This window comes from Arvicanthis niloticus, chromosome 26, assembly GCF_011762505.2.
Source record: "Arvicanthis niloticus isolate mArvNil1 chromosome 26, mArvNil1.pat.X, whole genome shotgun sequence".
Classification (NCBI taxonomy): Eukaryota; Metazoa; Chordata; class Mammalia; order Rodentia; family Muridae; genus Arvicanthis; species Arvicanthis niloticus.
Window position 1 is genome coordinate 7438453 of NC_133434.1, and position 24973 is coordinate 7463425.

General features: G+C 40.0%; 1 protein-coding gene across 1 annotated transcript; it reads left to right on the forward strand.

The window, feature by feature from the left end:
- The first annotated feature begins 368 nt into the window (after positions 1-368).
- LOC143439010 (von Willebrand factor A domain-containing protein 5A-like) lies at positions 369-24973 on the forward strand. The gene is made up of 20 exons (XM_076924720.1): positions 369-482; positions 2150-2225; positions 4910-4960; positions 5077-5279; positions 5541-5763; positions 5879-6054; positions 6266-6380; positions 9362-9531; positions 10297-10385; positions 10536-10680; positions 11189-11268; positions 15436-15550; positions 16261-16425; positions 17233-17333; positions 17649-17869; positions 19371-19499; positions 19648-19737; positions 20212-20342; positions 22291-22417; positions 22885-24973. The coding sequence occupies exons 3-20, from the start codon at positions 4918-4920 to the stop codon at positions 22962-22964; spliced, it is 2403 nt and encodes an 800-aa protein (XP_076780835.1). The 5' UTR covers positions 369-482; positions 2150-2225; positions 4910-4917; the 3' UTR covers positions 22965-24973.

Below are 24973 nucleotides of genomic sequence, written 5' to 3' on the forward strand. Positions count from 1 at the left end.
TTTTGACTCTCTTTAATCGTTTTTCTGAGTCTCTGAGTAGACCGTTCAGAGTGGGAAAAATAGAGCCATTGCTCTAATTTTTTTTTTTTTTTTTTCGATACAGGGTTTCTCTGTGTAGCCCTGGCTGTCCTGGAACTCACTCTGTAGACCAGGCTGGCCTCGAACTCAGAAATCCACCTGTCTCTGCCTCCCAAGTGCTGGGATTAAAGGCCTGTGCCACTACTGCCCAGCTCATTGCTCTAAATTTTAAATAAAACATTTTCATCTTTCCATCAAAACAAAAGCAGAAATTCATTATTTCATTCAGAATTTTCAGTCTATCCCTTCCCTCATACAAGTGTAACTTTATAGCTGGTCCCTAGAAGGGGGCGGGGACTTCCTGGAAGTTCTGCTTTCACTTTGTTTTCTAGCTGTGGAGACTTCTGGAGGTTGGTGATTGCTCTGCTCTCTCTGGGAAGAATCCTACCTGATCCCTCTAAAGGGTAAGAGCCTTTTATTGTGGTTAACAGCACAAAGTATTTATTGTAAGTGCCATTTAGTGGGAAACCATGGGGTCTGTGGGGGGAGGGTGTGTGTGTGGGGGGGGGCAGAATCATCCTGGTGTGTGTTTCTATAAGATTTTTCAAGGTTGATAGTACAGAAACGATCTCAATTTCAGTTTCGTATTCTCCTTGCCTCCCTTCTGCAATTGATTCCTGCTGGAAAATTTAAAAACTATTTCTGCCTCCCTTCTCCCCCTTCTTCTTACTGTCTCTAACTCCCCAGCCCTGGTTTTTCTTTGACTTCCCTCTTGTTACTCTTCCTTCAGTTTACAAGAAGAGTTTTTTGTTTTTTCTTCTCAGTTTCAGTTTAGTTTTTCCTATGGAAATGCAGCTTTAATTATCCACCCACCTTGATCCCTTGCATCCCATAAACCCTTGTTTATAGACACTGGAGAAATTGAAGTGGTGCTGAAGACCCCCAAACTCGGGAGACCTTTATTCAAGTCTCGGGACTCATGGCCACCCACAAACTGGCAAGACACCTTACCTAGATGCAGTCAGCAGAGGTTTATCAGGGAGAGTTGGCTAGCCAAGGTCAATTCGATTCACTCTCGCTGGAGTTGAATTGACAAACCTAGTCAGTCTGAGGAGGGTTTTTAAAGGGGAAAACCACAAACCAGGGGAGTGGGAAGGGGGCGAGGGGTTGTCAAGGATACATAACATAAAAATAGTGGAACATTTCAGAGGAACCCACCCCAAATGATTTAGAGTCATGTGATAATCACTATGCACACTCATTCTTCTCAAGAAATGTAGTTTTGCCATGTCACTGTGCCCTACCCTGTCATTTACCAACTATTTCAGATTAACTATTTCTCACTTGCTCCGGCCTCAACCCCACCTAGGTAATTTGCATCTTTTTTTTTTTTTTGTGGTCAGGAATTAGTCTTCCTCCTTTGGGCCTTCCACACCCACCAGGTGGGTTTTCTTCCCTGAGGCTTGAGGAATGTTAATCCAGCAAGTATCCTCTGATTCAGCGATAATGTCCTCCACCTGGAATGTATCCCGGGGCAGGGAAGGCCTGAAATCTTACATCCAGTTCTGCTTTCTGGAACTTGCATTCTTTTACTTAGGTCTAGGGTAAAGAAAAAGCCTGTATATATTTCATAAAATGGTCTTTATAATTTTTCACTCTACAGTGCCTTCTGTAAATATGTGGCACTGTAGGTCTTAGATGGAGAGGCTAAGGATTAAATAACCATTTTTGGAGAGGCTAAGGATTAAATAACCATTTTTATTCAAGGCTCTCCACTCCACATAGCACTTTCCTTGGCTTGAAGCACAGATTCTTGTTCTTCCGGCAGCTGTAAACAGCAGGGGTGTGGCCAGATGACTCACTAGAGACTCTGCCTGCAATTTAAGCTGCTCCTGTCCCGAGTGACTGTTAGATTGTTAGCTTTATAGATACATCCAGTTTAAGGCTGTAACTTTGATCATGTCTATAGCCAGTCTTTAACTCAAGGCTTGTTAACACCAGCTGCATCTGACTGACTGTGGAAGGGGGAAGGAGGGGGAAAGGGTAGAAGACTCCTTGAGGGAAATTTGTTCTGAGGTTGGAATCAGGAAATAAATATTTCATTGTAATTGATCCCTCTCTCTTCTCTCAGCCTCCTGCAGTGGCCACAGCCAGCCTGAGATCTCTGCTGTCAGACAAAGTCTATCCTTCAGCTGTGCTGTTCCTAGGTGAGTCTCCTGCTATAAGCTTGTAACTAATGTTCAGTAGAAATTCTTCCCCCATACTCCAAGCTCCTTCACTGGCCCCCAGGAAAAGTCCTTTCTTGTGCTCCTGTGCTCCAGTGAGCCTGTGAGCCTGTGCTCCGATGCTTGTAATCCTCTTCTTCTTCTTCTTCCTCCTCCTTCTCCTCCTGCTCCTCCTCTTCCTCCTTGTTTACCTGCTACTCTCTGTTGCTGGCCTGATTTGAGCCATTCTAATTCTGTCAGACTTTTCTAACTGCTCAAATAACAGATGTAGAACACGGCTGGTTTAAGTGAGTATGGCCTGAAGCAGGGATGTGCCCAGTTCCTGTCACCAGGCAGCATCCAAGCTCAGTGTGGCATGACCCTACATTAGACTTGAAGATGGCACCAGCTCCAGTCTCATTACCCAGGCAGCTCTGGCTACTTGAAAGATGGCTAGGTAATCGGACAGGCCCTATGTTGGGTGACTACATGCAGCCACCTGCAAGGAGACCATGTGTGAATGAAAATGGAGATTCATTGAACTCAGCCCAGTAAAAAGCCAGCAAAATCTTTGCTGGAATTGTGGGTGGTAAATATAAACTTTTTGCTGGGGTATCTTGAGCAACTTCGAGGTCCCCTATAAAACCTTCAGAATCTTAGGTTGGAATTGCTCAGGGATGGAAGTCTGATCTTTCAAGAGAGTTTTCCAGCCTGTATCTGAAAGAAAGGGCTAGATTTCTAAGATACTTAGACCCTTCACTGTGCTTCTTGACAAGCATGGTATGTGTTCCCAGGTGTGCCCGTTCAGCTCCTCATGATGTATTTCCAATGGAAACTACCCTTACTGGTGTTCAGCACTGTGGTCACATAGAGTTACAATGGGGAGAGGCAAGCTAGCACATGGTCAGGCTTAGAAAGCCCACAACAGCTCCCAGCGTTATCACAGGCCATCATTTGGATTGGAGCAATCTCTACACTCTGTGGATAAAATAATCAGGTAAACCATAACCTGGAAAATAATCACTCTATCTCTTTGTCATCTTAACATTTAATTATTTATATTAACATATAAAAATGGTATTATATATTTATATAATACCATTAAACTTAAAGATTTATATAATACCATAATTAATTCAGGAAATATAATTAAGAAAGTGTGTTTGAAAAGAAAGAAAAATATGGTACATATAATCTCTTTATACCTGAGAATGTCTTTCCAAATATATACTTTTTATTTATCCTTTGAAAATTGTATAGATGCATGAAATGTATTTTGATTATATCCCCATATCTGTCCCATCCTCACCTTCTAGCTCCTCTTGACCCATAACAGGTCTCTCTCTCAACTTCTATATGTTTTCTTAACTTGTTGATTCCAATAGTGTCTAGATGTGAATAGGTGTGGGGTCATGATTATAGTAGGTGCAACATACCAAGGACGAAAGCCACTGAAGAAAAATTTTTCTTCCATTCCAAGTAGCTATCAAATGCAAAATTACTCAAGTAGGGTTTGGACTGTATGTCTCCTTCCTTGATCTTTGCTAAATATTGATTGGTTTGACTGGGCATGTCTTCAGACATGTCTTATGTTGGTAAGAACCCCTGCTCTGAGATCATGAATACAATGGATAGAAAATGCTGACTTTCAATAGTCTTCCCTGGCCCCTGCCTCTCAGAAACTTTCTGAAGCTTCCTTGTGTTCTCTGAGTATAGGTTACAGGGTAATAGGTATTCTTGTGTGGGAATGCAGACAAGATGATATAGCTGCTCATTTAGCCCTAGGCATTCCGCAGTCTCTTATTTCCTTTCTGCATTCGACCAGTAGTGAATACATGACAATATCTTGAAAATAAATATTAAGAACAAAACAGTGGGTAATTTCAATACTAAGTCCTAAGGAAAAGTGATTAAGTAAGAGGAGTGTAATGCATGATGTCATTTGAATCACATGTCTAGGTCATTACAAGCTCTGCCTTTTCTTCTGAAGGACCAGAGTGCAAGTCCCAGGTCCGACATGGGAGGTCATAGCCATCATTAACTCTAGTCCCAGGAGATTCAGCATCCTCATCTGGCCTCTATTATGTATAATGTTATGTCTAAGAGTGTCTGCCTGAACGTGATACACAGACATACCTTCAGGCAAACACTCCTACACAGAACATAAAAATAAAGCAAATATTTTAAAAATTGAAAAACAGATCTTGAAATGGAATGACTCAAAGTAAATGATAATAACAGTGTCAACAGGAGCAACACAGATGTCCGTCCTCACTGATAAATACCTCCTATGAGCCAGACCTTAGTATTAGAAATAACATCCCTCGCTTTGATTCTGTATGGAGAATGCTGATGTGCAATGAGGTTAAAGTATGGCTCCTATCCAGGTCGCTTTGGATAGTTCATTCAACACTGTTTGAAAAAAAAAAAAAAAAAAAAGATTGGCGTTTGATGCATCCTCAAGATATTTTAGAGATGTCCTACTTAGTGGACACTTGCACCCTCTCCACCCGAGCACCATAAACCAGCAACCTCACCACTGGCATCTCTCCTCGTTTTCAACATCTAATTGTTTATTGCTACACTAAAAATTTGAAGCTGTTTCTACAAGAGAAAACCATATAAATTACTGGTATTGATGATGTGACTCCTAACCTGAACCTCTTAATGGTGTGTCATTTCCACAGAAGTCACCATGGAGCATCACTGTGGCCTGATCACTGGTGACAATGAGAAAGGTAAGCCTGGCTTACAACTCTTAGTGAAGAGAGCTGTGTACCCAGAACAACTTCTCATCTTTGGGTATCACTGTCGAAAAGCTTGTTGATTTCCTAACCCCTGATCTCTTCCACAGTACCACTGAAGAGCATCTCAGTGACCTTGTCCATCAGTGACTTTGTGGCTGCTGTGGCTGCCACCTTAAATTATGAGAATGAGGAGAAAGTCCCATTAGAGGCAATCTTTGTGTTTCCTATGGATGAAGACTCTGCTGTCTACAGCTTCGAAGCCTTAGTGGATGGGAAGAAAATTGTGGCAGAGTTGCAGGATAAGACGAAGGTCTGAGGGATGAGTACATTGTCTTTTCTTTCTTTGAAATCGCATTCTTCTTTATCTTTATAAACAATTCATAAGTGCTGATGTTGCCTGTTCCTTTATTCATTCGTTTTAAGTACCATGTGTCCCAAATCAGTGATGCAAAGGAAATGAAGTAGAAGACATCAGATGAATCATAAAGTTCACAGGATCCAAGACACTCCCTTTGAACACTTTGTATTTTCCTGATCACTTTTGATTTCATTTGAGTGCATCCTTCTCTAGGCTCATAGCGAGTATGAGGAAGCCCTCTCCCAGGGCCACCAAGCATACTTATTGGAAGAGGATGACTATTCCAGGGATGTCTTTTCTTGCTATGTGGGGAACCTGCAGCCTGGAGCTAAGGTCGCTGTTACCCTGAGGTATGTGCAGGAACTGCCCTTGGAAACAGATGGGGCCTTGCGCTACCTGCTCCCAGCAATCTTGAATCCAAGATATCAGCTCACTGGTAAGTCATTACTGCCTTTGACAAAGCAGTTATAGAATGACTGAAAATATACACAAAATTTGATTGTGCTGGAAATTGTTGCTATGAAAGAGAAAATGAATGTTCTTTTTTGTAGAACAGTCAGCGAACAGTTGCTTGAACACACAGAAACCCACAGCTCCTTTGGAGGACCTGCCTTACACACTCAGCATGGTTGCCACCATCACTTCCCAGCATGGTATTGAGAGGGTCCAGTCCAATTGCTCCTTGAGCCCTATTCAGTACCTCACAGATGACAAGACTTCGGCTCAGGTGAATAATAAAAGAATACTATTGTCAGTGTCAGTCTCCTCAAACTTCATTGTTGACCTGGTCTTCACTCACCCTCCCCACATCTTGCTTGGTTTTTTTGCTTCTGATTATGCTCCTGATGGAAGAAGCCTGCAACCCTGAACTCTGACCTTATCTCAGGGAGCAATCAGTGGGAATTCTAACATGGCTTCTCTGCTGGTCCCCTACTCAGGTTTCCTTGACTGAAGGGCACAAGTTTGACCGGGATGTGGAACTCCTGATTTACTACAGTGAAGTGCACAGCCCCAGTGTAGCTGTGGAGATAGGGATGCAGGACATGAAGCCAGGTATTTTCTGTCTCCCACTAAGGTCCCTTTCTAAGATGTGACTTTCAATTATCCTTGATTTTCTATTCTCTATCTTCGATCAGTATGTGGCCATTGAAATGTTGACTTTTTATTTCCACATAGAAAAATGAAAACCATGTAATAGGTAATCAGGTAATTATGTCCTTTAGGCTAAGTCAAGTAGATTATTGCATACCTAGAGGAAAAAATATGACCAAATACTTCACAAGAAATCATTCAGCCCATTACCAACATGTAACAATGGCTGTTCTTTATAAAAAGGACAATTAAAACAATAATCCCGTGACTACTTCTCTTTTCATAGCATCAGTGATGTCCAAGTCTGATAAAGCCTCATGCTTTACATGGTATGGTGAGTTACATTCTCAGATAGCATAGAAGCAAATTAATTTGTTTCGACTGTTTTGAAAGTATTTAGGCTACAAATAGTAAAGTAAATACTCAGTTTAGCAATTTATTTACTTTGAAATAAATTTAAATATTTATTCAATATGAAGATGATATTGACTTACAATATTATCCAGTATTATTAAATAACTACAATGTAAAAATTAAAATTTATATATTAGTTATATGACTTACTAATGACTGTAATAATGATATTAGTTATAATATCATTATTAAAACAATGTACATTTACAAATTGGAAGGTTTAAATAGATCTCCAAATAATGAGAATGAAAACATAGTTACAATTCTTCTTAGTACTGTAAAATAATCATTGGAGTAGGAAAATAATAATACTATAATCTAAGCAATATGCAAGTTCTAATTTTTCTTACTGAATAATAATGTCACTTTACCTAAATATGTTTTTTTTCAGTTCATCACACTTGCATGCTATCTTGCTGCCACATCTTCCTTCCTTCCTTCCTTCCTTCCTTCCTTCCTTCCTTCCTTCCTTCCTTCCTTCCTTCTTTCCCTTTAGTTTTGTTTTATAACTACTAGGAATTGACAAATTTAACAGAATTTTTAATTTTTTTTTTCCTAAGGAAATTAAACTATGAAACCATCTTTCAAACTCCTTCTTTGTAACATACCTGATTGTTTTTTCTTACACTATGCTGAGCTTCCCAGTGAGTTTTGATTTTTATCTACATTTAGTTGTAGTCATTTTAAACATTTCCCTATTGGTGCACTTAACTTGTAGAAAGGGTGGCACCACATACATTGTTGGTTTGCTCGCTTTGGTTTTTTGGCCCATTCTACCCTGGGTTTCAGGGATCATACACACCACAAGAAGGGTACTGAAACTTATGTATCTTCAAGATGGATGCATAGGAGTTTCTTGGGTGTCAATGATTTTCACAGTGTGACATCTGGGCTTGCCTTTTTTTGTTGTGACATTAAGCACTGAGGACTTTTCCATGAAGCTGAGTTTTCATACCCAACCCCCCATCAACCTCACATTATCAATATTTGGCAAAGGTGCTTTCACACTGTACCACATGTGGGGGCATTCTGATCTTCCCTCACCATTTGGTCTCTTGTCTCTGAGGTCCCTCAGTGGAACCCCAGCTTCTCTGTATTTCTTGTCACTGCCTCATTTCCTCTGCAGCTCTGTGATCTGTCTTTGTGGGTCTTGATGATTTCTTGATCCCTTTTTGGAATCTCATGACATATTCAAGCTTATATTTGGTCTTCATCCAGATCATCTCAATTCTCCCGATAGAACCTCACAGTCCTGGATCTGACTATGTAATAACTGAGGTCTCACCTTCCTTCTGGGACACCTCCTTAGTGCTATGAAGATTTTCTCATCTCCTTTCTGTGACCAGCTTGTATAGGCTACTGGAGGATGTGGTTGTTCATATCTCAGCCTAGATAATTTCTTCCATCTAGGATTCCTAATTCTTGCTTCCTAGTGCACATATTTTTCCAGATATCTGCCCGTTCTCATACACTTCGGAAGCAAAGGGAAGCTTGACAGGTAGTTTAGCTCTCTAGAACTTTCTAATGTTACATCAGCATGAAGCATAGCCCTAATAAACTAAGAGAAAGTTAGACTTAAACGGTAATTGCACAAAGTTAATAAGCATAATGTATAAAATTATAATTAACTGCTCAGTATGAGTTAAGGCCTACCTTCCATTCCTTAAGCATATTGTACGACTTGACCTTACAATAACCCTGTAGTAGGTTACTGTAGAAGAGGAAACTGAGGCTAAAAGCAGAGCTGCTCATTTAAAAAGAAGGAAACTCTTACTTGTGAAACTGAAATTGTTCGAATTATTTTGAAAGAACTCATAGACGCCATACATGGAAGGCTGACCAGCTTCTCACCAATATAGCAACATGCTTGTGGATACCCTTCTGGCTTCTCAAAAGACTAATAGTGTCATGGTAACCACTTGTCTCCCAGGATAAGAAGACATCTACTTTACATATTAAAATTAATGGTTCATTTACATATGTATGTATCTAAAGATATAGATCCTATTCATGTTTATAATATTTTCCCCTAGTTTTCTAGAGCAATATTTCTGAGTAGCCTGCCTTTGGAATTTATTTTTTTAAACATTTTTTTAAATATGAGCATCATTTTTGCCAATAGTGTAAAGGAGAACTTAATCCCAGTGGCTCATGTGATCTCTTTCTCATGAATAAGATTTGATAAGATTTATCTCTATTCAGAATCTTGACTGTATCCTTGAACTCATGCAGGAAGCTAAAGTGCCCTACTCGAGTGTTTCGATGTCCAGATTTCGCACACACTGATACTGCTGTGCTATTTGCCATCTAATTCCTACCCTGTTTTCCTTCCTCTCCCCTCTGTTCTGCTCTGATTATTTTTATACTGACAGCTCACATTTAGTCCTATGTGAAAACACACAGAGAGCAAACACAGGCTTCTGTTGGTGTTTCCTGTGTTCACTATTGAATTGGGAACTAATCCTTGGGGAACTTTAGAACACCCCAGCTTCCTTGTACCCTACAGGGTTCTTCTCCTTTCTCTACAGATAGCTTGATGGGAGCTCCTTCTGCAATGGTGAGTTTCTACCCAGATATCCCAGAAGTGGAGGCCTCAAAGGCCTGTGGAGAATTTGTGTTTCTCATGGACCGCTCAGGAAGTATGGAATGCCCCATGAGCACAGAGAAGAATTCTCAGCTACGCATAGAGGCTGCCAAGGTAGGCCAGATCCTTCACTATTTAGCAGTGCCATGTGAGAAGGATTAGGAAGGGTAGAAGTAGGCCCATTTGTAGCTGTAGGTCGGTTCTGTATCTGAGCCACAGCAAGTATAGACACTATGTTCTCAGCCTCGAAGTACAAGGACATAAGATGGTAACATTTCTTACCTTTAGGAACTAGTCTGGGGTCTGTATGTTTGGTAGTGATATGCTTTGTAAAATGAAGACTGAAGTGGCAGGAGGGGGTGACTTAGTGGGCTCATACTAAGGCATCAAGAACCAGCCATATGTTGGGGCTAGTAGAAAATGAAGTTTATTCTGGGGCACGAGAAGGGAACTAAGAAGGGAGTAGAGGCAGAGAAATAGAGGGGACAGAAAAGAACAGAGTTGGGACAGAAAGAAAGGAAAGAGAAAGAGAGGAGGCCAGTGTAGAAGACATGGCGGGGGGGGGGGGGAGAGGGAGAGGGAGAGGGAGAGGGAGAGGGAGAGGGAGAGGGAGAGGGAGAGGGAGAGGGAGAGGGAGAGGGAGAGGGAGAGGGAGAGGGAGAGGGAGAGGGAGAGGGAGAGGGAGAGGGAGAGAGAGAGAGAGAGAGAGAGAGAGAGAGAGAGAGAGAGATCAGAGAACTCCAGGGAAGAAACAATTCTTTTAAAGCAAGCCAGGCCCCTACCTGGCTGTTGCTAGGTAACCACTGGGCAGAGCTTAGAAGACATGCTAACAGGTAGAGCCCTCTTTCCCTCTATCTCACTGTCTTTTCTCACCTTCAGGAAACGCTGTTGCTGTTGCTGAAGAGTCTGCCTATGGGCTGTTATTTTAATATCTATGGATTTGGATCTTCCTTTGAAAAATTCTTTCCGTAAGTGTTTTGCAAGACATGTGCTTTAAAGGGGGATCTGGGCTTTTAAAAAGACTTAACGCAGAGCTGACCTGAACACTTGGGTTGTCAGGAGTAACAAGGTGCAATGCATGTTACTGCCATGTGACTCGACATGCTTGTTTCTCTAAGGGAGAGTGTGAAGTACACTCAGGAAACGATGGAAGATGCAGTGAAAAGAGTGAAGGGTTTAAAAGCCGATTTAGGGGGCACTGAAATCTTGATGCCCCTCTGCAACATTTACAAGGCAGCCTCCATTCCTGGACACCCCCTGCAGGTGAGCCCTGGAACCACAGGCAGAGCAAAAATAGCTCTGCATAGTTTTAAAGAGGGAAAAAAAAGCTTTAAAAAGGAAAAAAAAAACAAAAAACAAAAAACAAAAAACAGAAAACAAAAACAAAAACAAAAACAAAACAGGCTAAGCCAAGAATGATAAAGAGGGAAATTCTTCAGTAACCCAATTCTGAGTAGTCTTCTGTATAGAACTGAGTAATGCTGTGTAAAGAGAGAACCACACGAAAGGCAGCATTTTTTTCTTTATTCCACGTGGTTAGGCAGTTGATACCACAGGGCTTCAGAGGAAGCAGCAGGGGGAGGATGGGAAACTTCTCAGGGATCTGAAAAGTCTCTGTGACAGCATGGAGCCAGTGGCAGTGAAGCACTAATGTCCCTGCCCCTGTGTGAAGAAGCTGCAAAGACAGGAAACAGCTGTGTCCTTGAGGATTCATGTGTTGGCTTCTAATGAGCTCAACAGATGCTCAACAGGTGTCTTCTTTCTCTTTCAGCTCTTTGTCTTCACAGATGGAGAAGTGAGTGACACATTCAGTGTCATTAGAGAAGTTAAGTTAAACAGCAAGAAACACAGGTATGAGAGAATGGTTTCTTCTGTGCTGACTGGAGCCTAAGCAATGTCACATGAGACTTGTTCCACATGCTATCAGGGGAGCATAGTGACTAAACGATTTTTCAGTTAACTACCTGAAATTCTATATAAAATTTAAAAATACTATTCTACATAATGTTTATACCACGATGTTATTGTTCCTTATTTTTCTAATTCTCTGAATGATACATTGAATCATCTTTTCATCGTGATGAAATTGGCAAGTTAAAATCAAAAGTTAATCAAATATTTGGTGTATGGCCAGATGAGCTGTCAGGGTGGACACCCTGAGTGTCTACCACAGGTCTAGGCCTAGACAGCTGGCAGTCTTCATTCTCTCATTCCACCACTCACTATTTTAAACCTACCTGATGTATAATTCTTCTGCATATTTCTCCATGTTTTTCTGTCATACTGAGTTTCTCAGGATGTCTCTATTCCTGCATACTACATGATTTTTATCTTTTTAATTTCACTAGGTTGTTGCATGTAGACACAGTCGAGTGTTGCATGTTGGGTTTTCCATGAAGTAGCTCAGTCTGTTTTATATTGATGTTTATAATGATGATGGCCTTTGAGCATTAGTAATAGTATTCCATGTCACAAGCAATCCACTGGATAATTATTTTATATGAGAAGGTATGAGTAAGCTAAAGGCAAATGTTACTATGTATTTTCAAGGATCTGCTGGAGCCCAACATGACAGGAAGCTAAGCACAGTTGCAGAAACATAATTACTCACACGTACCATTCTTTAATTAGACAGTCATCTAATTTCGGTGGAATGGAAGTTTTACAAGCTCTATTATTTAACTCATATTAACTTATACAAAGGATTTCCCAAAGCTTCATTTTCTCATAAAATTATCAGTTAAGTTATTTAGTCTTACCCGGTTTTGTGCATGGCACAATACTAGTTCATGCTTTAAAGTTTCATGTTCTTTGTATCTCTACCTCATATAGTTTTTAATGTTTACTAGCCATTAGAGTGGCCTCTTTTGGTGTGCCTTCAAATTTCTTTGCAAGTGATACTATTTTCTCCAGTAGATTTTTCTGTTTTTCCTGAGCTGCATTTCATTTTAGGTTTTGTATATGAATATATGGATAAGAATATACTCAGTATATAAATGTTAGCTTACTCGGTGGCTTACATTTCATGATCAAAATTTTCTTCTTTGCTTTCTGTGTTTTAAGATAAGCTTCCTTAAGTAATCCTAACTGGTCTGGAAGACTCTGACTAGACCAGGCTGTTGTCAATGGGTGTCAGTCTGCCTGCTTCTGCTTCTAGACAGCTGGGATTGCAGACATGTGCTACATCCCTGATTCAAGTACCTGACATTTCAATTTCTATTGTCTCAGTTCTCTTTGAGATTATTTCCTTTGTATTTGGCCTGTTGAAGTTTTTCTCTATTCAAGATATGCAGAACACCTTTGTTCTCTCTATATATCGGTTCTTTGACAAAGTCCTACAAATTCATAATTTCATAATAAATTCATAAATTCATAATACATTCTGCTTTCACCCTTTCTTATCACCCTGCTGTCTTCATCAGTCTTTTCTCTTCCATACCAGTTATTTTCCACATTGTATGTTCTTTTACTTTATAATACTACACAATTTGTTAAATCAGTGACATCTGCATGAACATTGAATTGGGTCTATCCTTGGAATCATGTTGTGGGTATACAACTGAAGTCTATAGATCTCCACGTTCTAGTTCTATGAGTCTTAGGATGTTACTACCACAATAGTCATGCAACGATTGCTTCAGGGAAGATATCCTACCCAAAAGATGGTATTATCATTTGTAGGGCTCACAGCTGGATAAGATCGTTGAAGCCTTTTGTCCATAAGCAGCCTTTATAGCATCTCTTGATTTCTCTGTATCATACACACAAGCTGAGTGGTAGCGTGAGCCATAGACTCATGCTATCTCTCTTTTGTAGGAAGCCATAGCAATGGCAAGACCAATGGCTTTATTTTTTTCAGGTCGAACTTTCTGAACAATGCCTCTTAAGCAGTCACCCCATTTCTGACACTGCATTTTTGTTTAGTAACACATGGTTTCAAGTAGAAGCCTTTTCCAGACACTAGACTATCTCCTTTCCAATTTTAAGTTAGGAAGTGAAGCACAACAAATTTTATTTCACTTCCTCCCACCCCCAGAACTGAGTTCTAGCCCAGACCTCTATTCAGGTTTCATTCTGAGATAGCATCTAACTGAGTCATCTTGTCTCACCTAGCACAATCTGTACCCCAAACAGGGTGTGAACTTTCAAATTTTCCGAATTAGGATCCTAAGAATCCGGGGTTATCTCTCAACACGAGCAATTTCTTTTAGAGTTTCTGAAGTATACTTCAAGTTCAGTTTACCCACAGATATTTCGTACATCTTGTATCTTTCATTTCCTCATTGAAAATCAGTGTTTGATTGTCACAATGATCACATGCACACGTGCAGATTGTTTCCGAGCCCTCTGGTCTTTTCTACTGGCCCCTTGATACAAATGTGTTCTCTGGCTATTCTACGTAAATTGATCATCTCTGTCAATTCCTGCTCCGGTAGTATGTTCATTTCAGTAATGAGTTTAATCCATTGTGAGGAAGGCGGTGGTTTTAGCCTTTACTATTTTGTGTGGGAATGGTGACTATCAGTAATACATTTTAGTCCACCTTGCACTTTTGAAGAAACTCATCTCAATCCTGATGAACAATCTCTGTCACATATTTTGGATTCGGTTAGTCCATATGGCTTTGGATTTTGGAATGTTCATTAATGTGAAATAATCCCATAAAATTTAAATTATATGTGAGGTTTATGCATCCACACATACCTGCATCCCACAATGAGCCCAAGACACTGCCCTTTTCCTATTTTATGAAAATGGCCTTTTTTTAAATGTTTATTAGAAATAGCTGGTGTCCCATTCAGACCTAGTTGACTTGGTAGGGGGTTGGGATACTCAGCTTTACATGGTATCTTTCCATTGATAGGTCTTACTCTTTGCTTTCAACTATTGTCAGACTGAGAGATGACATCTTTAATCCAACTAAAGTTAAATGAATTTTATAGCTGGGTCAGGTTTTACTGACATCTACTTATTGGGTGTTAGTATTTCTGCCTTGTTCTGGGAAAAATTCTCAGGTGTTTTCAGGGATACTGCCACTGACAAAAACTCAAAACTACCATTTCCCTACTACTTCTGAAACTGCTATGTTTCCAGCCTCGCAGACACAGAGGCTTCAAATGAGAAATGGACAGCATTTGCAGGCTCATTTTATTTTTCTTCTCTGCATTTCCAGGTCTCTATTCCGAGGTTCATATTCTCTCAGCAGTCAGGGGAGCCAATTATCATGGCATTTGGCTGCATTACACAAAGTGTTAAAACTCCTGTTTACAGGCTCTAGTTCTCTCAATCCTAAGTAACATAGTTTAGGTTTTCTGTGAGTAGAACTCGGTTCATTTTGTCTTGAGTCTTGTACTTGAGTCCTATAGGTCAGAATCCTTTAATTAGTCGTGTATTTCACCTCTGAGTCTTCTGTAGAACACATGTCTGAAAACTCTACTAGTCTGTCTGTCTTACTGAGAATGATAAATCCAAAAGTGACTGACTTACAGATTATTGAGAAGGAATAAAACTACAGTCTAAACGAACTTTGGTCCTCAAGCTTGATCACCGAACAGACAAATTCTAAGGCCCAATTCAGGGATATTGCTTCATTATCAAGAGCCACAGATCCTGAATATATCAGTCACGATGTCAGTGCATTTACTTGTCACTTGATGTTTTCATAATTTACTAGAGGAATTTTGGAGCTAAAACCTTGCTAGTTAGCTGGTACCCTATCTGGCCTGTAGTGAGAATAGACTTATGACAGAGACTACACATTCATTCATTCATCCTAGATCTTCATCACCAAAATGAAACTGGGCCTTTCCTCATAGAAGACTCATGGTATTAAATTGTATCAGTTAATTAGGGAATTTATTACATTCCATAGAAATAAAGCATGGTTTCTTAGTGAGAGCATTGTACTGACTTTGAGGTAAGTACCTTATCTCTTCATGCGTTTTTCACCAGCCTATGTAAGTTGATAATTCTGCCATGGAGAATCCATCTCTAATGTTCATCATTTTACCATTGCAGATGTTTCTCTTTTGGTATTGGACAAGGAGCCTCTACCAGTTTAATCAAAAACATCGCCCGGGTATCAGGAGGCACTTCAGAATTTATCACAGGCAAGGAGAGGATGCAGACCAAGGTGAGAACAGACTGAGTTTCCAGAGCTATATAGTCCCGAGTGTCATGGGATAGGACAAGCACACTGGAACAAAGGCAGATGATCCATTCTTCTAAAGGACACATCTTCATGGGTCTCAGACTATACACTTAAAGAGTCTGCTTGTTGTTTCTGTTCTGTTCTCATATCAGAGGGCTGACATCTGACTGTGGCTGCTGGAAATCCTGAAAGGAAGTAATTAAGGCAGTTGTGTCTTTTGTTTTGAAGACAAGAGAGAAAGAAAGTGAAAGCTTTAGCTGCTCTATCTGGAGGCACAGGCTGTACTCTGAGTAAATCCAGTAGAAATCCATGCTCCATGCAAAAGACATGAAAGACAAGCCAAGTGTGTATGTCTCAGAGACTCAAAAACATGAGTCTCATTCCTTTATTAGAATACAAACACATTGGAAGATATCACTAAGTACATTTCTTCCATGTTGTTAGTGTCCCTTCTCTATCTCTTTTACAAGGTTCTCTTTTCTTATATATTACCTTCATACACATCTACACTTTTATATCCCTTGAGTGTAACTTCACGATAGACATAAGTAGAGGAAAATTAGAATTTCTCACTTTGTACTGGGGATTATACCTGATATGAGTTATACCCTAGGTCCTGATAAATACTCCACGGATGACAGTAATTCTTATCTTTCTTACGTATAATTCTGCCTCTCCTCTCCCTCCAACAGGCTCTTGGGTCTCTCAAGTTTGCGCTACAATATGCAGTGGATAACATCTCTCTGAATTGGGATTTGCCTACTGGTGTGTCTGTTAAAATGCTTTCTCCAGAGCAGCCTGCCATCTTTAGGGGTCAGAGGTTAATCGTCTATGCACAACTGACTGGGATTCTGCCTGTGAGTCCCTATACTTACTCATTTTTTTCACTCAGTGCAGGCTGTGTCAGTGCTTTTATTAACACTGGTGGTGGCGTGGGATTTCTGCAAGATATGGTACTTGCCCGGGAGCCATCCATCCATCCTCTATTGTATGTCATGGCTAAATGGTCCTGCGATGCCCAACTCATAGCCTGACATTCTGTTGACCTGAGAAACTTACAGGTCATGTGTCTGTTTTGTCACCCATGATGTTATGTTTATAAAAATATAAAGGGGAGAAGGAATATGTTTAGTGGTTGTGTAGTCAGGTATGGAGGAAAGGGGACCCTCCACGGGCCCATGCTGAGGGATCAGCCACAGGACACAGGACTGTATAGTACATAATAGAGTTTATTTAGGGCATGTGGAAGGGAGTTGAGAGCATAGTAGAGATAGAGAAAGGCAGAAAGAGAGAGAGAGAGGAAGAGGAGGAGGAGATGAAGACACGATGAAAGAAGAAGAAAAGAAGAAGGAAGAGGAGGAGGAGGAGGAGGAGGAGGAGGAGGAGGAGGAGGAGGAGGAGGAGGAGGAGGAGGAGGAGAAGTATTAGTAGTAAAGCTGGCCATGAGCCCATAGACCATAGAGAGAGAGACAGGGTAGAGGAATGGAGAGAAAAGGGGAAGGGGCTAGAGGACAGAGTGGGAGCAAGAGGACAAGAGCAAAACAGAGAAGAAGGGGAGTGGCCAGCCCCTTTTATAGTAAGTCAGCCACTCCTGGCTGTTGCCAGGTAACAGTGGGGCTGAGCTTCGATATAAATGCTAACACCTGTCTTTCTCTTATTTGTAGCAGGGGGAGAGCACTGGCGCAGTGTGCATCAAGCACACCCTCCAGGGCAAGAGTCTGGAAAACAAGGTGACATTTTCCCTACAACCCAAGGCAGATGCCAAGTAAGACTTCAGCCATGCTGCTTCTTCTCCACATTTTCTCTGCTCTCCCTGCCCTCCCCTCCTTTCCCCTGCCCTCCCCTTTTCTCTGCTCTCTTTCCCTTACCTCCATTCTCTTCCTTCTTCTCTTATTGTGCAATCCTTGAAAGTTCCACCCTTCCTGTCCCTGACCTCTGCTGTATCCTCTAGCTCGTCACTTTCGGGTTCATTCATTTAACCTCTTTGTCTCTTCATTCCACTCTGACTGCAATCACTAGCTTTTAAGAGTCTTTGATTTGCAGTTACTTCTCTTTAATTTTCTGCAGTATCTTCTTTCAGTTTCACCATTCACCGGCTGGCTGCAAAGTCCTTGATTCAAACCAAGGATTTGGGATCCCATGAGGCCTCGGAAGAAGAAGAAGAGGAAGTGATGAACATCAGCCTTCAGTCTGGAGTCCTCAGCTCTTTCACAGCCTTCATTGCCATCAACAAGGAGCTTAACAAGCCAGTGCAGGGGCCTCTGGCCCACAGAATGATTCCTAGGGCAGAGTTCTATTTAAGTAGGTTTAACCAGAAACTCAAATTTCACTCTGGTGTGTTTTATCCCAATTTAAACTTGTATTTACTGTATCTCAGATATCTAAGTACAACATATAAACAATGGTAAGTTTCAGAATCTCATAAATTTAAATTGAAATATATTTCTTAGATTTCCTGGGTTTCCCTCATCCTTCTATACCCAAGATATACAGCTTGTCGTAAATTTTCTACAAAACTATATTATATCCAACTGGGAGGGAGATTTTGTGTAGAAGGACAGAAGAGCACAAGACATATTATGATGCGGAAATATCTGTAAACATTGGGTAACAAAAATACACAATTTGAATCTGACTTTTTTTTTTGATAATTAATCAGTGGCCACTCAGTGGCCACTAGATTAACTAGAATCAGTTAATGTTATTGGTAGAATAAGGAATTTATAAAACTAGTAGAGATCAGAAAGCAGCTTACTAGGAAAAAACATCAAATCAGTTTCTGGGATAGCAGAAGGTCAAGTTGAATTTGATGACTTTTTTTTTTTAAGTAGTCATAAACACTATTAAGAGTCCTGCGTTGTGTGAATAATTTGTAGCAGGGGTCAGGAGCTTTAAGTGAAGAATGAATTAGACCCAGGACTGAATTAATTTTTAATGTATGGTTTTGCCATATAGTTCTGAATTTTAAATTAAGGCTATGGATTGAATATACTGATAAGGCTGAGAATATGTGTGAGTGCTGTTTAGCTTGAATGAAAAATAAAGTTTGAAGAAAGGTGACATATTTGGAAAATTAGAGACATTGGGTGCTAAGCACAGGTCAGGTCAAAGACCATTTTTTAAAAATAGGAAACACTACGTTAAAACACTAGAGATATGGGTGTTATGTTTTAAAACTAAGATTAAAATATTTCTGACAAATCAAACAGTTCTGCTTAATAGCAATGACTTGAGGGCATGAGATAGGTGTAGTGTTGCAAAAGTGACACTGGAAACAGGTGGTGTGGCTTTTTTCTATTTGTGGGTACTGGTCAGAAGTAAATTAAGTAATTGAGAGTTGATAGATGTGAGGACACATGGAAGATAACTCAGTTGAGAGAGAAAGCTCAAGAATATTTTCTTGAGCTGAGAAAATTGCCAACCTTACCTTCTGAATCTGGATGCTCAGGGTACATGCTACTTTTGAAGGGGACAGAGACGAAATAGCTTTGTAGGCCAGAAAATTAAAGTATCTTAAATTAAAATGTAGCTGGAAGAATCCCCTTTTGTTGAAGGTTAATATGCATGTATGATTGTTTAACACATGGGAGAGGTTTTAAAGGCACAATAGGAAATAGAATGAAGGCTCAGGAGAGGAGGGGTCTGTATGGAGACAGTGACACAGGAGGATGGACCATCATTGTAAGTGGCTGAGGCTGATATGGGTGGTAGGGCTGATGTCTTACTTTCCCACACTTCTTAATCTTTGCCTGCTGTAGAGCACTAAGGATGTGCAACCTTCACTGTGCTTTCCTGTTTTCAGGTGCCTTGGGATGCCCAATGCTAAGAACACCATGTGTACCATTATCCATGGAATGCTCAATGCCAGTAATAGAATCATGTACATTACCTTCCCTGGGAAGCTCAATTCTGAGAGCATCGTGTGCACCAGGTATTGTTCCATATACAAGGCAAAGTTAGTATCCCAAAGGGTCTATGGAGACAAACTTCTACAACCTGAGGGCGTTTCTTTTTTGGAAAAGATTCTCAGCAATGTTTGTTTGTCACAGGTACTAATTTTCTCCAACTCCAATCTGCAGATCCTGACATGACAAATGTAGAGCCCATCAAAGAGAAGAAAAAGGCAGATTCTTCTACTGAGAAAAGCAACTTGCAAAATGAACACAGAGGTGAAATGGTGCTCAGATTTGTTTTAGTTTCTGGTTTGTGATAAGCACAAACTACCCTTCTGTCTCCTTACTTTGAGCTTTTACTACCTAGGGATGACCTGATGCATCAGGCAGTAGGTGATATTTGACATCCCCATGTATTTGTCAGAATGAATCTAGCTTTATTAATCTACAGTATAGCACTTGAGACCTTCTAACTTACTGTAGTTGAGTGTCCTCTAATTCTTTGAGGTCATTGGCTATTCTTCCTAAACATTATATGTGTCTTCAATGCTTGGCCCCAGCAGACTCTACTGCTGCTGTGTTTGGACCAAGACTATCTGGACACCCATCATATATCAGGAATAGTTTGGATTTTCTGCAGAGTCTTTTGTATAGTCTCCTAGTTCCTCAGGGGGGTTGTGATCCCAGTGACTCTGTAATTTCTCATGGCATCCCTCTTTTTTTTTTATTATTATTATTTCTTTCATAAAGCATTTGGAGAGAATGTTGTGCTGCAGATAATTTCTCTCCAAAAGGCAAATGGCTCGTGGGAGCTGAATGAAGATCTGACCAAGATCCTGAGCACTAAGTTGAAAGACATCAAAGCTGCAAACCCTGACAAGGTAAGATGCAAAAAGAAACAAGGGGAAGGGCGTATGCTTCATGAATCAGAGACACAATGAGAGTTGAAGTGAACCAGGGCCCAAGAGAGAAATAAGAACATAGGTAATGCAAAGGGGACATTAACTTGTAATATGTAGGTGGTTAAATCACTTTTACTTTAGCTGGAGCATACAGAACACAGAATTAAGAGCCTAGCTGCTAGAAGGCATGGTCAGATGATGGAGGTTAAAAGGAAAAATAAGTACCCTTCTGTGTTAGTCTTATTCACTGAGATTATACTACAAAACATAATATTTTGGTCTTCACACAGTGCCAGGCATTTTTGAATTATTTAATACTCTTAGATTTATTTGATTCTCATTTCAGTTAATTAAGGCATGTTCTGTTTATGCAGCTACATATAGATGAAGGAATTGACCGTTAAGAAAACAAACACTGTGGCTGGAGCAATGGCTCAGAAGTTAAGAGCACTGACTGGTCTTCCAGAGGCTCTGAGTTCAAGTCCCAACAACCCCATGGTGGCTCACAAACATCTGTAATGGGATCTGACGGATTATTCTGGTGTGTCTCTGAAGACAGCTACAGTGTACTCATATAAATAAAAATAACTAATCTTTAAAATAAAGAAAACAAACACTGTGAGCCAGTCAGTGCAGAGCTACATTCAATTCTAAAATGTTCTCTTTAGATCCTCCAGTGATACCCTTATTATTACTTTTTTTTTGATCCTGAATAGGATGACTACAGTAAACTTTATTTAGATTTTGAGATAACCGTCTGAATGGTCTAAATCTATTTGAAAAATGTCTTTTCAATAACAGATATATGTCAAATACTGAAGAAGAAATACAATTTTGACTGATTAAAATATGAAACACAATTATATAAACTTCAGATGATATGTGTGTGTGTGTGTGTGTACTTTGATTTATAAATTTTAGTTGGAAACCAGAACATTTTAAGTGATGAATCTTCATACTGATTGTATGTTAGCTGAAAACAATACTAATGAGTAATGAATCGATGTCAAATATGGAGGCATTTACCTAATGCATCCAGTAAGCTCTGTAATTTTACAGGTCTGTATTTTTAATAATGACCTTAATGGAGATATAGATTAAAGATTTCTATAGGTAGATAAGGAAACTGAAAGGAAAACTTATACACAGGAAACTCAAGATCCCTTGAGCATTTCTGATCATGATTAGTAATCAGTGCTCACAGGACTAACAAAAACTATGCAGCAGGAATAAATGTCAGGAATTACATCTGGTCCTTTATCGGCGGGTGTGTGAGTAGAGGCAGAAAACTTACAGAGAACAGATGCACATGGAATCCAGAGGTGTCAGGAAGTGACAGGCAATGTGAGCAATAAATCTGAACCAGGATCCTCAGGATGAGCTTCATTCTTGGGCTATGACTACAGATTTCCATATGCCATTCACCCTATGCTGTGACCACATCAATATCAGGCAAAAATCTAATATCCATCATTACTAGATTATAGTAACCCATAGACAAGCTTTAGACAAATATTTTCACTGTTGCATTACTTATTTTTTGGTTTAGAAATTTGCTACTGATTATTCTTAGGGTTTTTCTTTGGCAATTAAGGATAAAATTTTATGAACACAATACCTTAAAAGAAGTCAAATTTACATTTTCTTCTGTTTCTACCATCCAATTATTCACGTGCTAAGTGTCTGGAAGTGTTTTGAGGAATGTGATGATGGTGACACTGGATTTATAACATAAGTCCTCTCCTAAGTGGTAATGGAAAGCTATCTTTAGGCTGTGACTAATCTTTCCAATGAGAATGGTAAAAGAAATTCCATGTAGCAGCAGATTAGGGAATGATGCCGAAGGTGATAGTAAATCTATTTGTTTCCTGTTGAGGGACTTCATGTCCTTCCTGCAGAATCACAGAAATTTCCTTCTATTTTGCAGCATGGGGACCCCTCTGCCTGGGCTACAGTGCTGGCTGTGGCCTGGTTACATGCCAATGGCAAGGAGTTAGAGTGTGAGTGGGAGCTTCTGGAAAGGAAGGCTGTGGCCTGGCTTCAGGATCATGCAGGTAGGAGGAAAGACCATCCCTCCCTCTACTTCTTTCCATCTGCTTCTCAAGGAGTCATGTATCTGTGTGCTGCTGCATACTCAAGAGTCTCCATGGTTGCCCCAACCATGCCATCTCAGAACATTGTCTGTTCCTCCAGCTAATTCCTCCTTTTCAGGATTAGAGCCAAGTATGTACTTGGTAATTGGGACAAGCTGAACAAAGGGAAAGAACACAGGTATGGATGCTTAGCTGAATAAGACTATCCCTAGGCATGTACTTCTGGATGTTTATTGTATCATCATTTCTCTGCCCTGTGGACAGAAATGACTAAAGCAGAATCAAAAGAAGAAAAGGGGGAAGAGCCAGGGGTACTGCAGGAAGCTAAATCAAGACTGAAGGGAGATATAGGAATAACTGAGGAAGGCTGAGGAAAGAGCCTCCCTCTCCTCTCCTATAGTTCTAACTCTTGTTTCCTCTCCTCACAGGTTCTTCCATCCCAATGCTTGTGCAAGCTGCCAATAGTGTCCTGAAATTATCAGTGAATCCTGCTGTCTTTGGCATCTAAAGATGTCACCCATGAAGACAGAGCCTTTCCTGGCTACAACCATGTCTGTCACTTCTTGGCTAAGATAGCTTTTGGGTTCGATCCATATACCTTTTCTTTCTTGTCATAACAAGAACATACCCACAGCCTTGCTTATCATTCCTGGTACCTTGGCACCTGATTTTCTATCCCTATCATTTCTTTTGTGAGAAATTAGCATAGCCTCTCGACATATTTTCTTCATGGAGACTATTATTTTATTCATATGCAGAACGACACATGAAGTTTTCCAGAACAATTATTATACAATTACAATATAATGGTTGGCATAGGATCTAGAGGAAGCATGCAGCATTGACTATGGGCCATGCTTAAATTAATAACCTGTATTATTGTTATGTGCTCTCTTTGCAGAGCCATGTAGTATGGTCAACAATGGCTTTAAACTCATGGAATCAGCCTACCAGGTAGCACAGGCATGACGGGTGCTTCTCAGTTGAGGACACTACATGTCTTGAGGACCTCATGCTGTTATGGATTTTTGCTCTGCCTGATGCTTTCACATGTCTCTTAATCTAAAGATTGTATAAAAACTCGAAGCAGGTTTCTAGACCCTCACTGAGCCGTGTCATTGGCACTAAGCAATAATAATGTCTGATATCTTTCAGGCATTGTTGCTGGAACAGGTTAATGATTCAGTTACTACGCTGGGAAGGAACTTAGAGATGTGGATTGTCAGCAATGTGTGGAGAGCTTTTGGGGCCACTTGGCAGGAATCTGACATTGGCCAAGGATAAGGAAAGGAGCTTTAAGCAGGAATCTGACATTGGGCCATGACAGGAAAGTAAATTCAGGCAGGAATCTAATTTTAGGCTAAAACATAGAAGTAATTTCAGTCAGGAATCTAAGTCTTAGTCTAGAACAAACAAGTAGGCTTCAGGCATGAATATGACTGTGGGGCTAGGACAGGAGAGTAGGCTCAGATATTTTTGTCATCCAGATGAGCCCTTAGAAACAGTGATCATGAGAGTGATCACGGGACTTTGTTTATTGCCCTGTTTGTTCTTTGACTATTGGCAGCTATTGTATTGCTGGTTCCTTAACCTACAACTGACCTAAATACTTGAGTGTAATTAAAATGGTTTAAAAGAAAATTGGGAAAAAATAAACCCGCCTCAGCCTTCAGCCTCAGAACTGGCCGGGGTCATGCTACAATGCTGTCCAACTGTCTTCTTTTCTTTTTAATCCTCACTCTTGCACTGGAGAAGCTGTTGACTGACTGAGCTGACTTGGTCAGCAATGATCACTACCCTTAGAATCTTTATTTGGAAAAATAAAGTTTTTAGTGAACCTATATTAAGATGTTTCTTGCTATTGACACTGTTTAAAAAAAAACTTAGTGAAAAATTTGAAGTTCGAAAAGGTACATACACATTAGTTAAGCTAGGGATATGTCATGGTCAGAGAACACGAAGACTGGGCGGCACTGGCTAACATGGATCTCACTGATCATTGATTTATTATGTCTGTTTTTGCCTTCAGCTTTCTGGGATGATCTAATAAGAATTGCTGATGAGTAGATATCCATTCTTAGGACTTACACTAGATAAGACTGACTTTTATATAAAAGTTCAGATTTGTGATTCACTAAAGATTTTTATAAGATTAATTTTAGAGATAAACAAGATAATTATTTCTTCCTTTTAAAGTGCAAATTGCTGCCTGCAAGTAACAAGAGTTGGCTGAGAAAACTACCTTGCTTACTCACACTTTTTAAATTGATAACAAGTTGCTTAGTTATGAATGTACATGGGTTCTTGGGATTACTTTATTTTCTTTACCTGTACTACAAAATGTTATTTCTTGTAAGGATATTATGTAGCATCCTGTTTGTTTGTTTGTTTGTTTGTTTTTTTCATAGTCATTCACTAGAAGGAAAATAGAATGTAATCAAATTGTAATTTTATACTGTTTAAAATATTTTGCTGGGATATATAAGAGATGGGAAAAAATAAAATTGTTGAAACTTT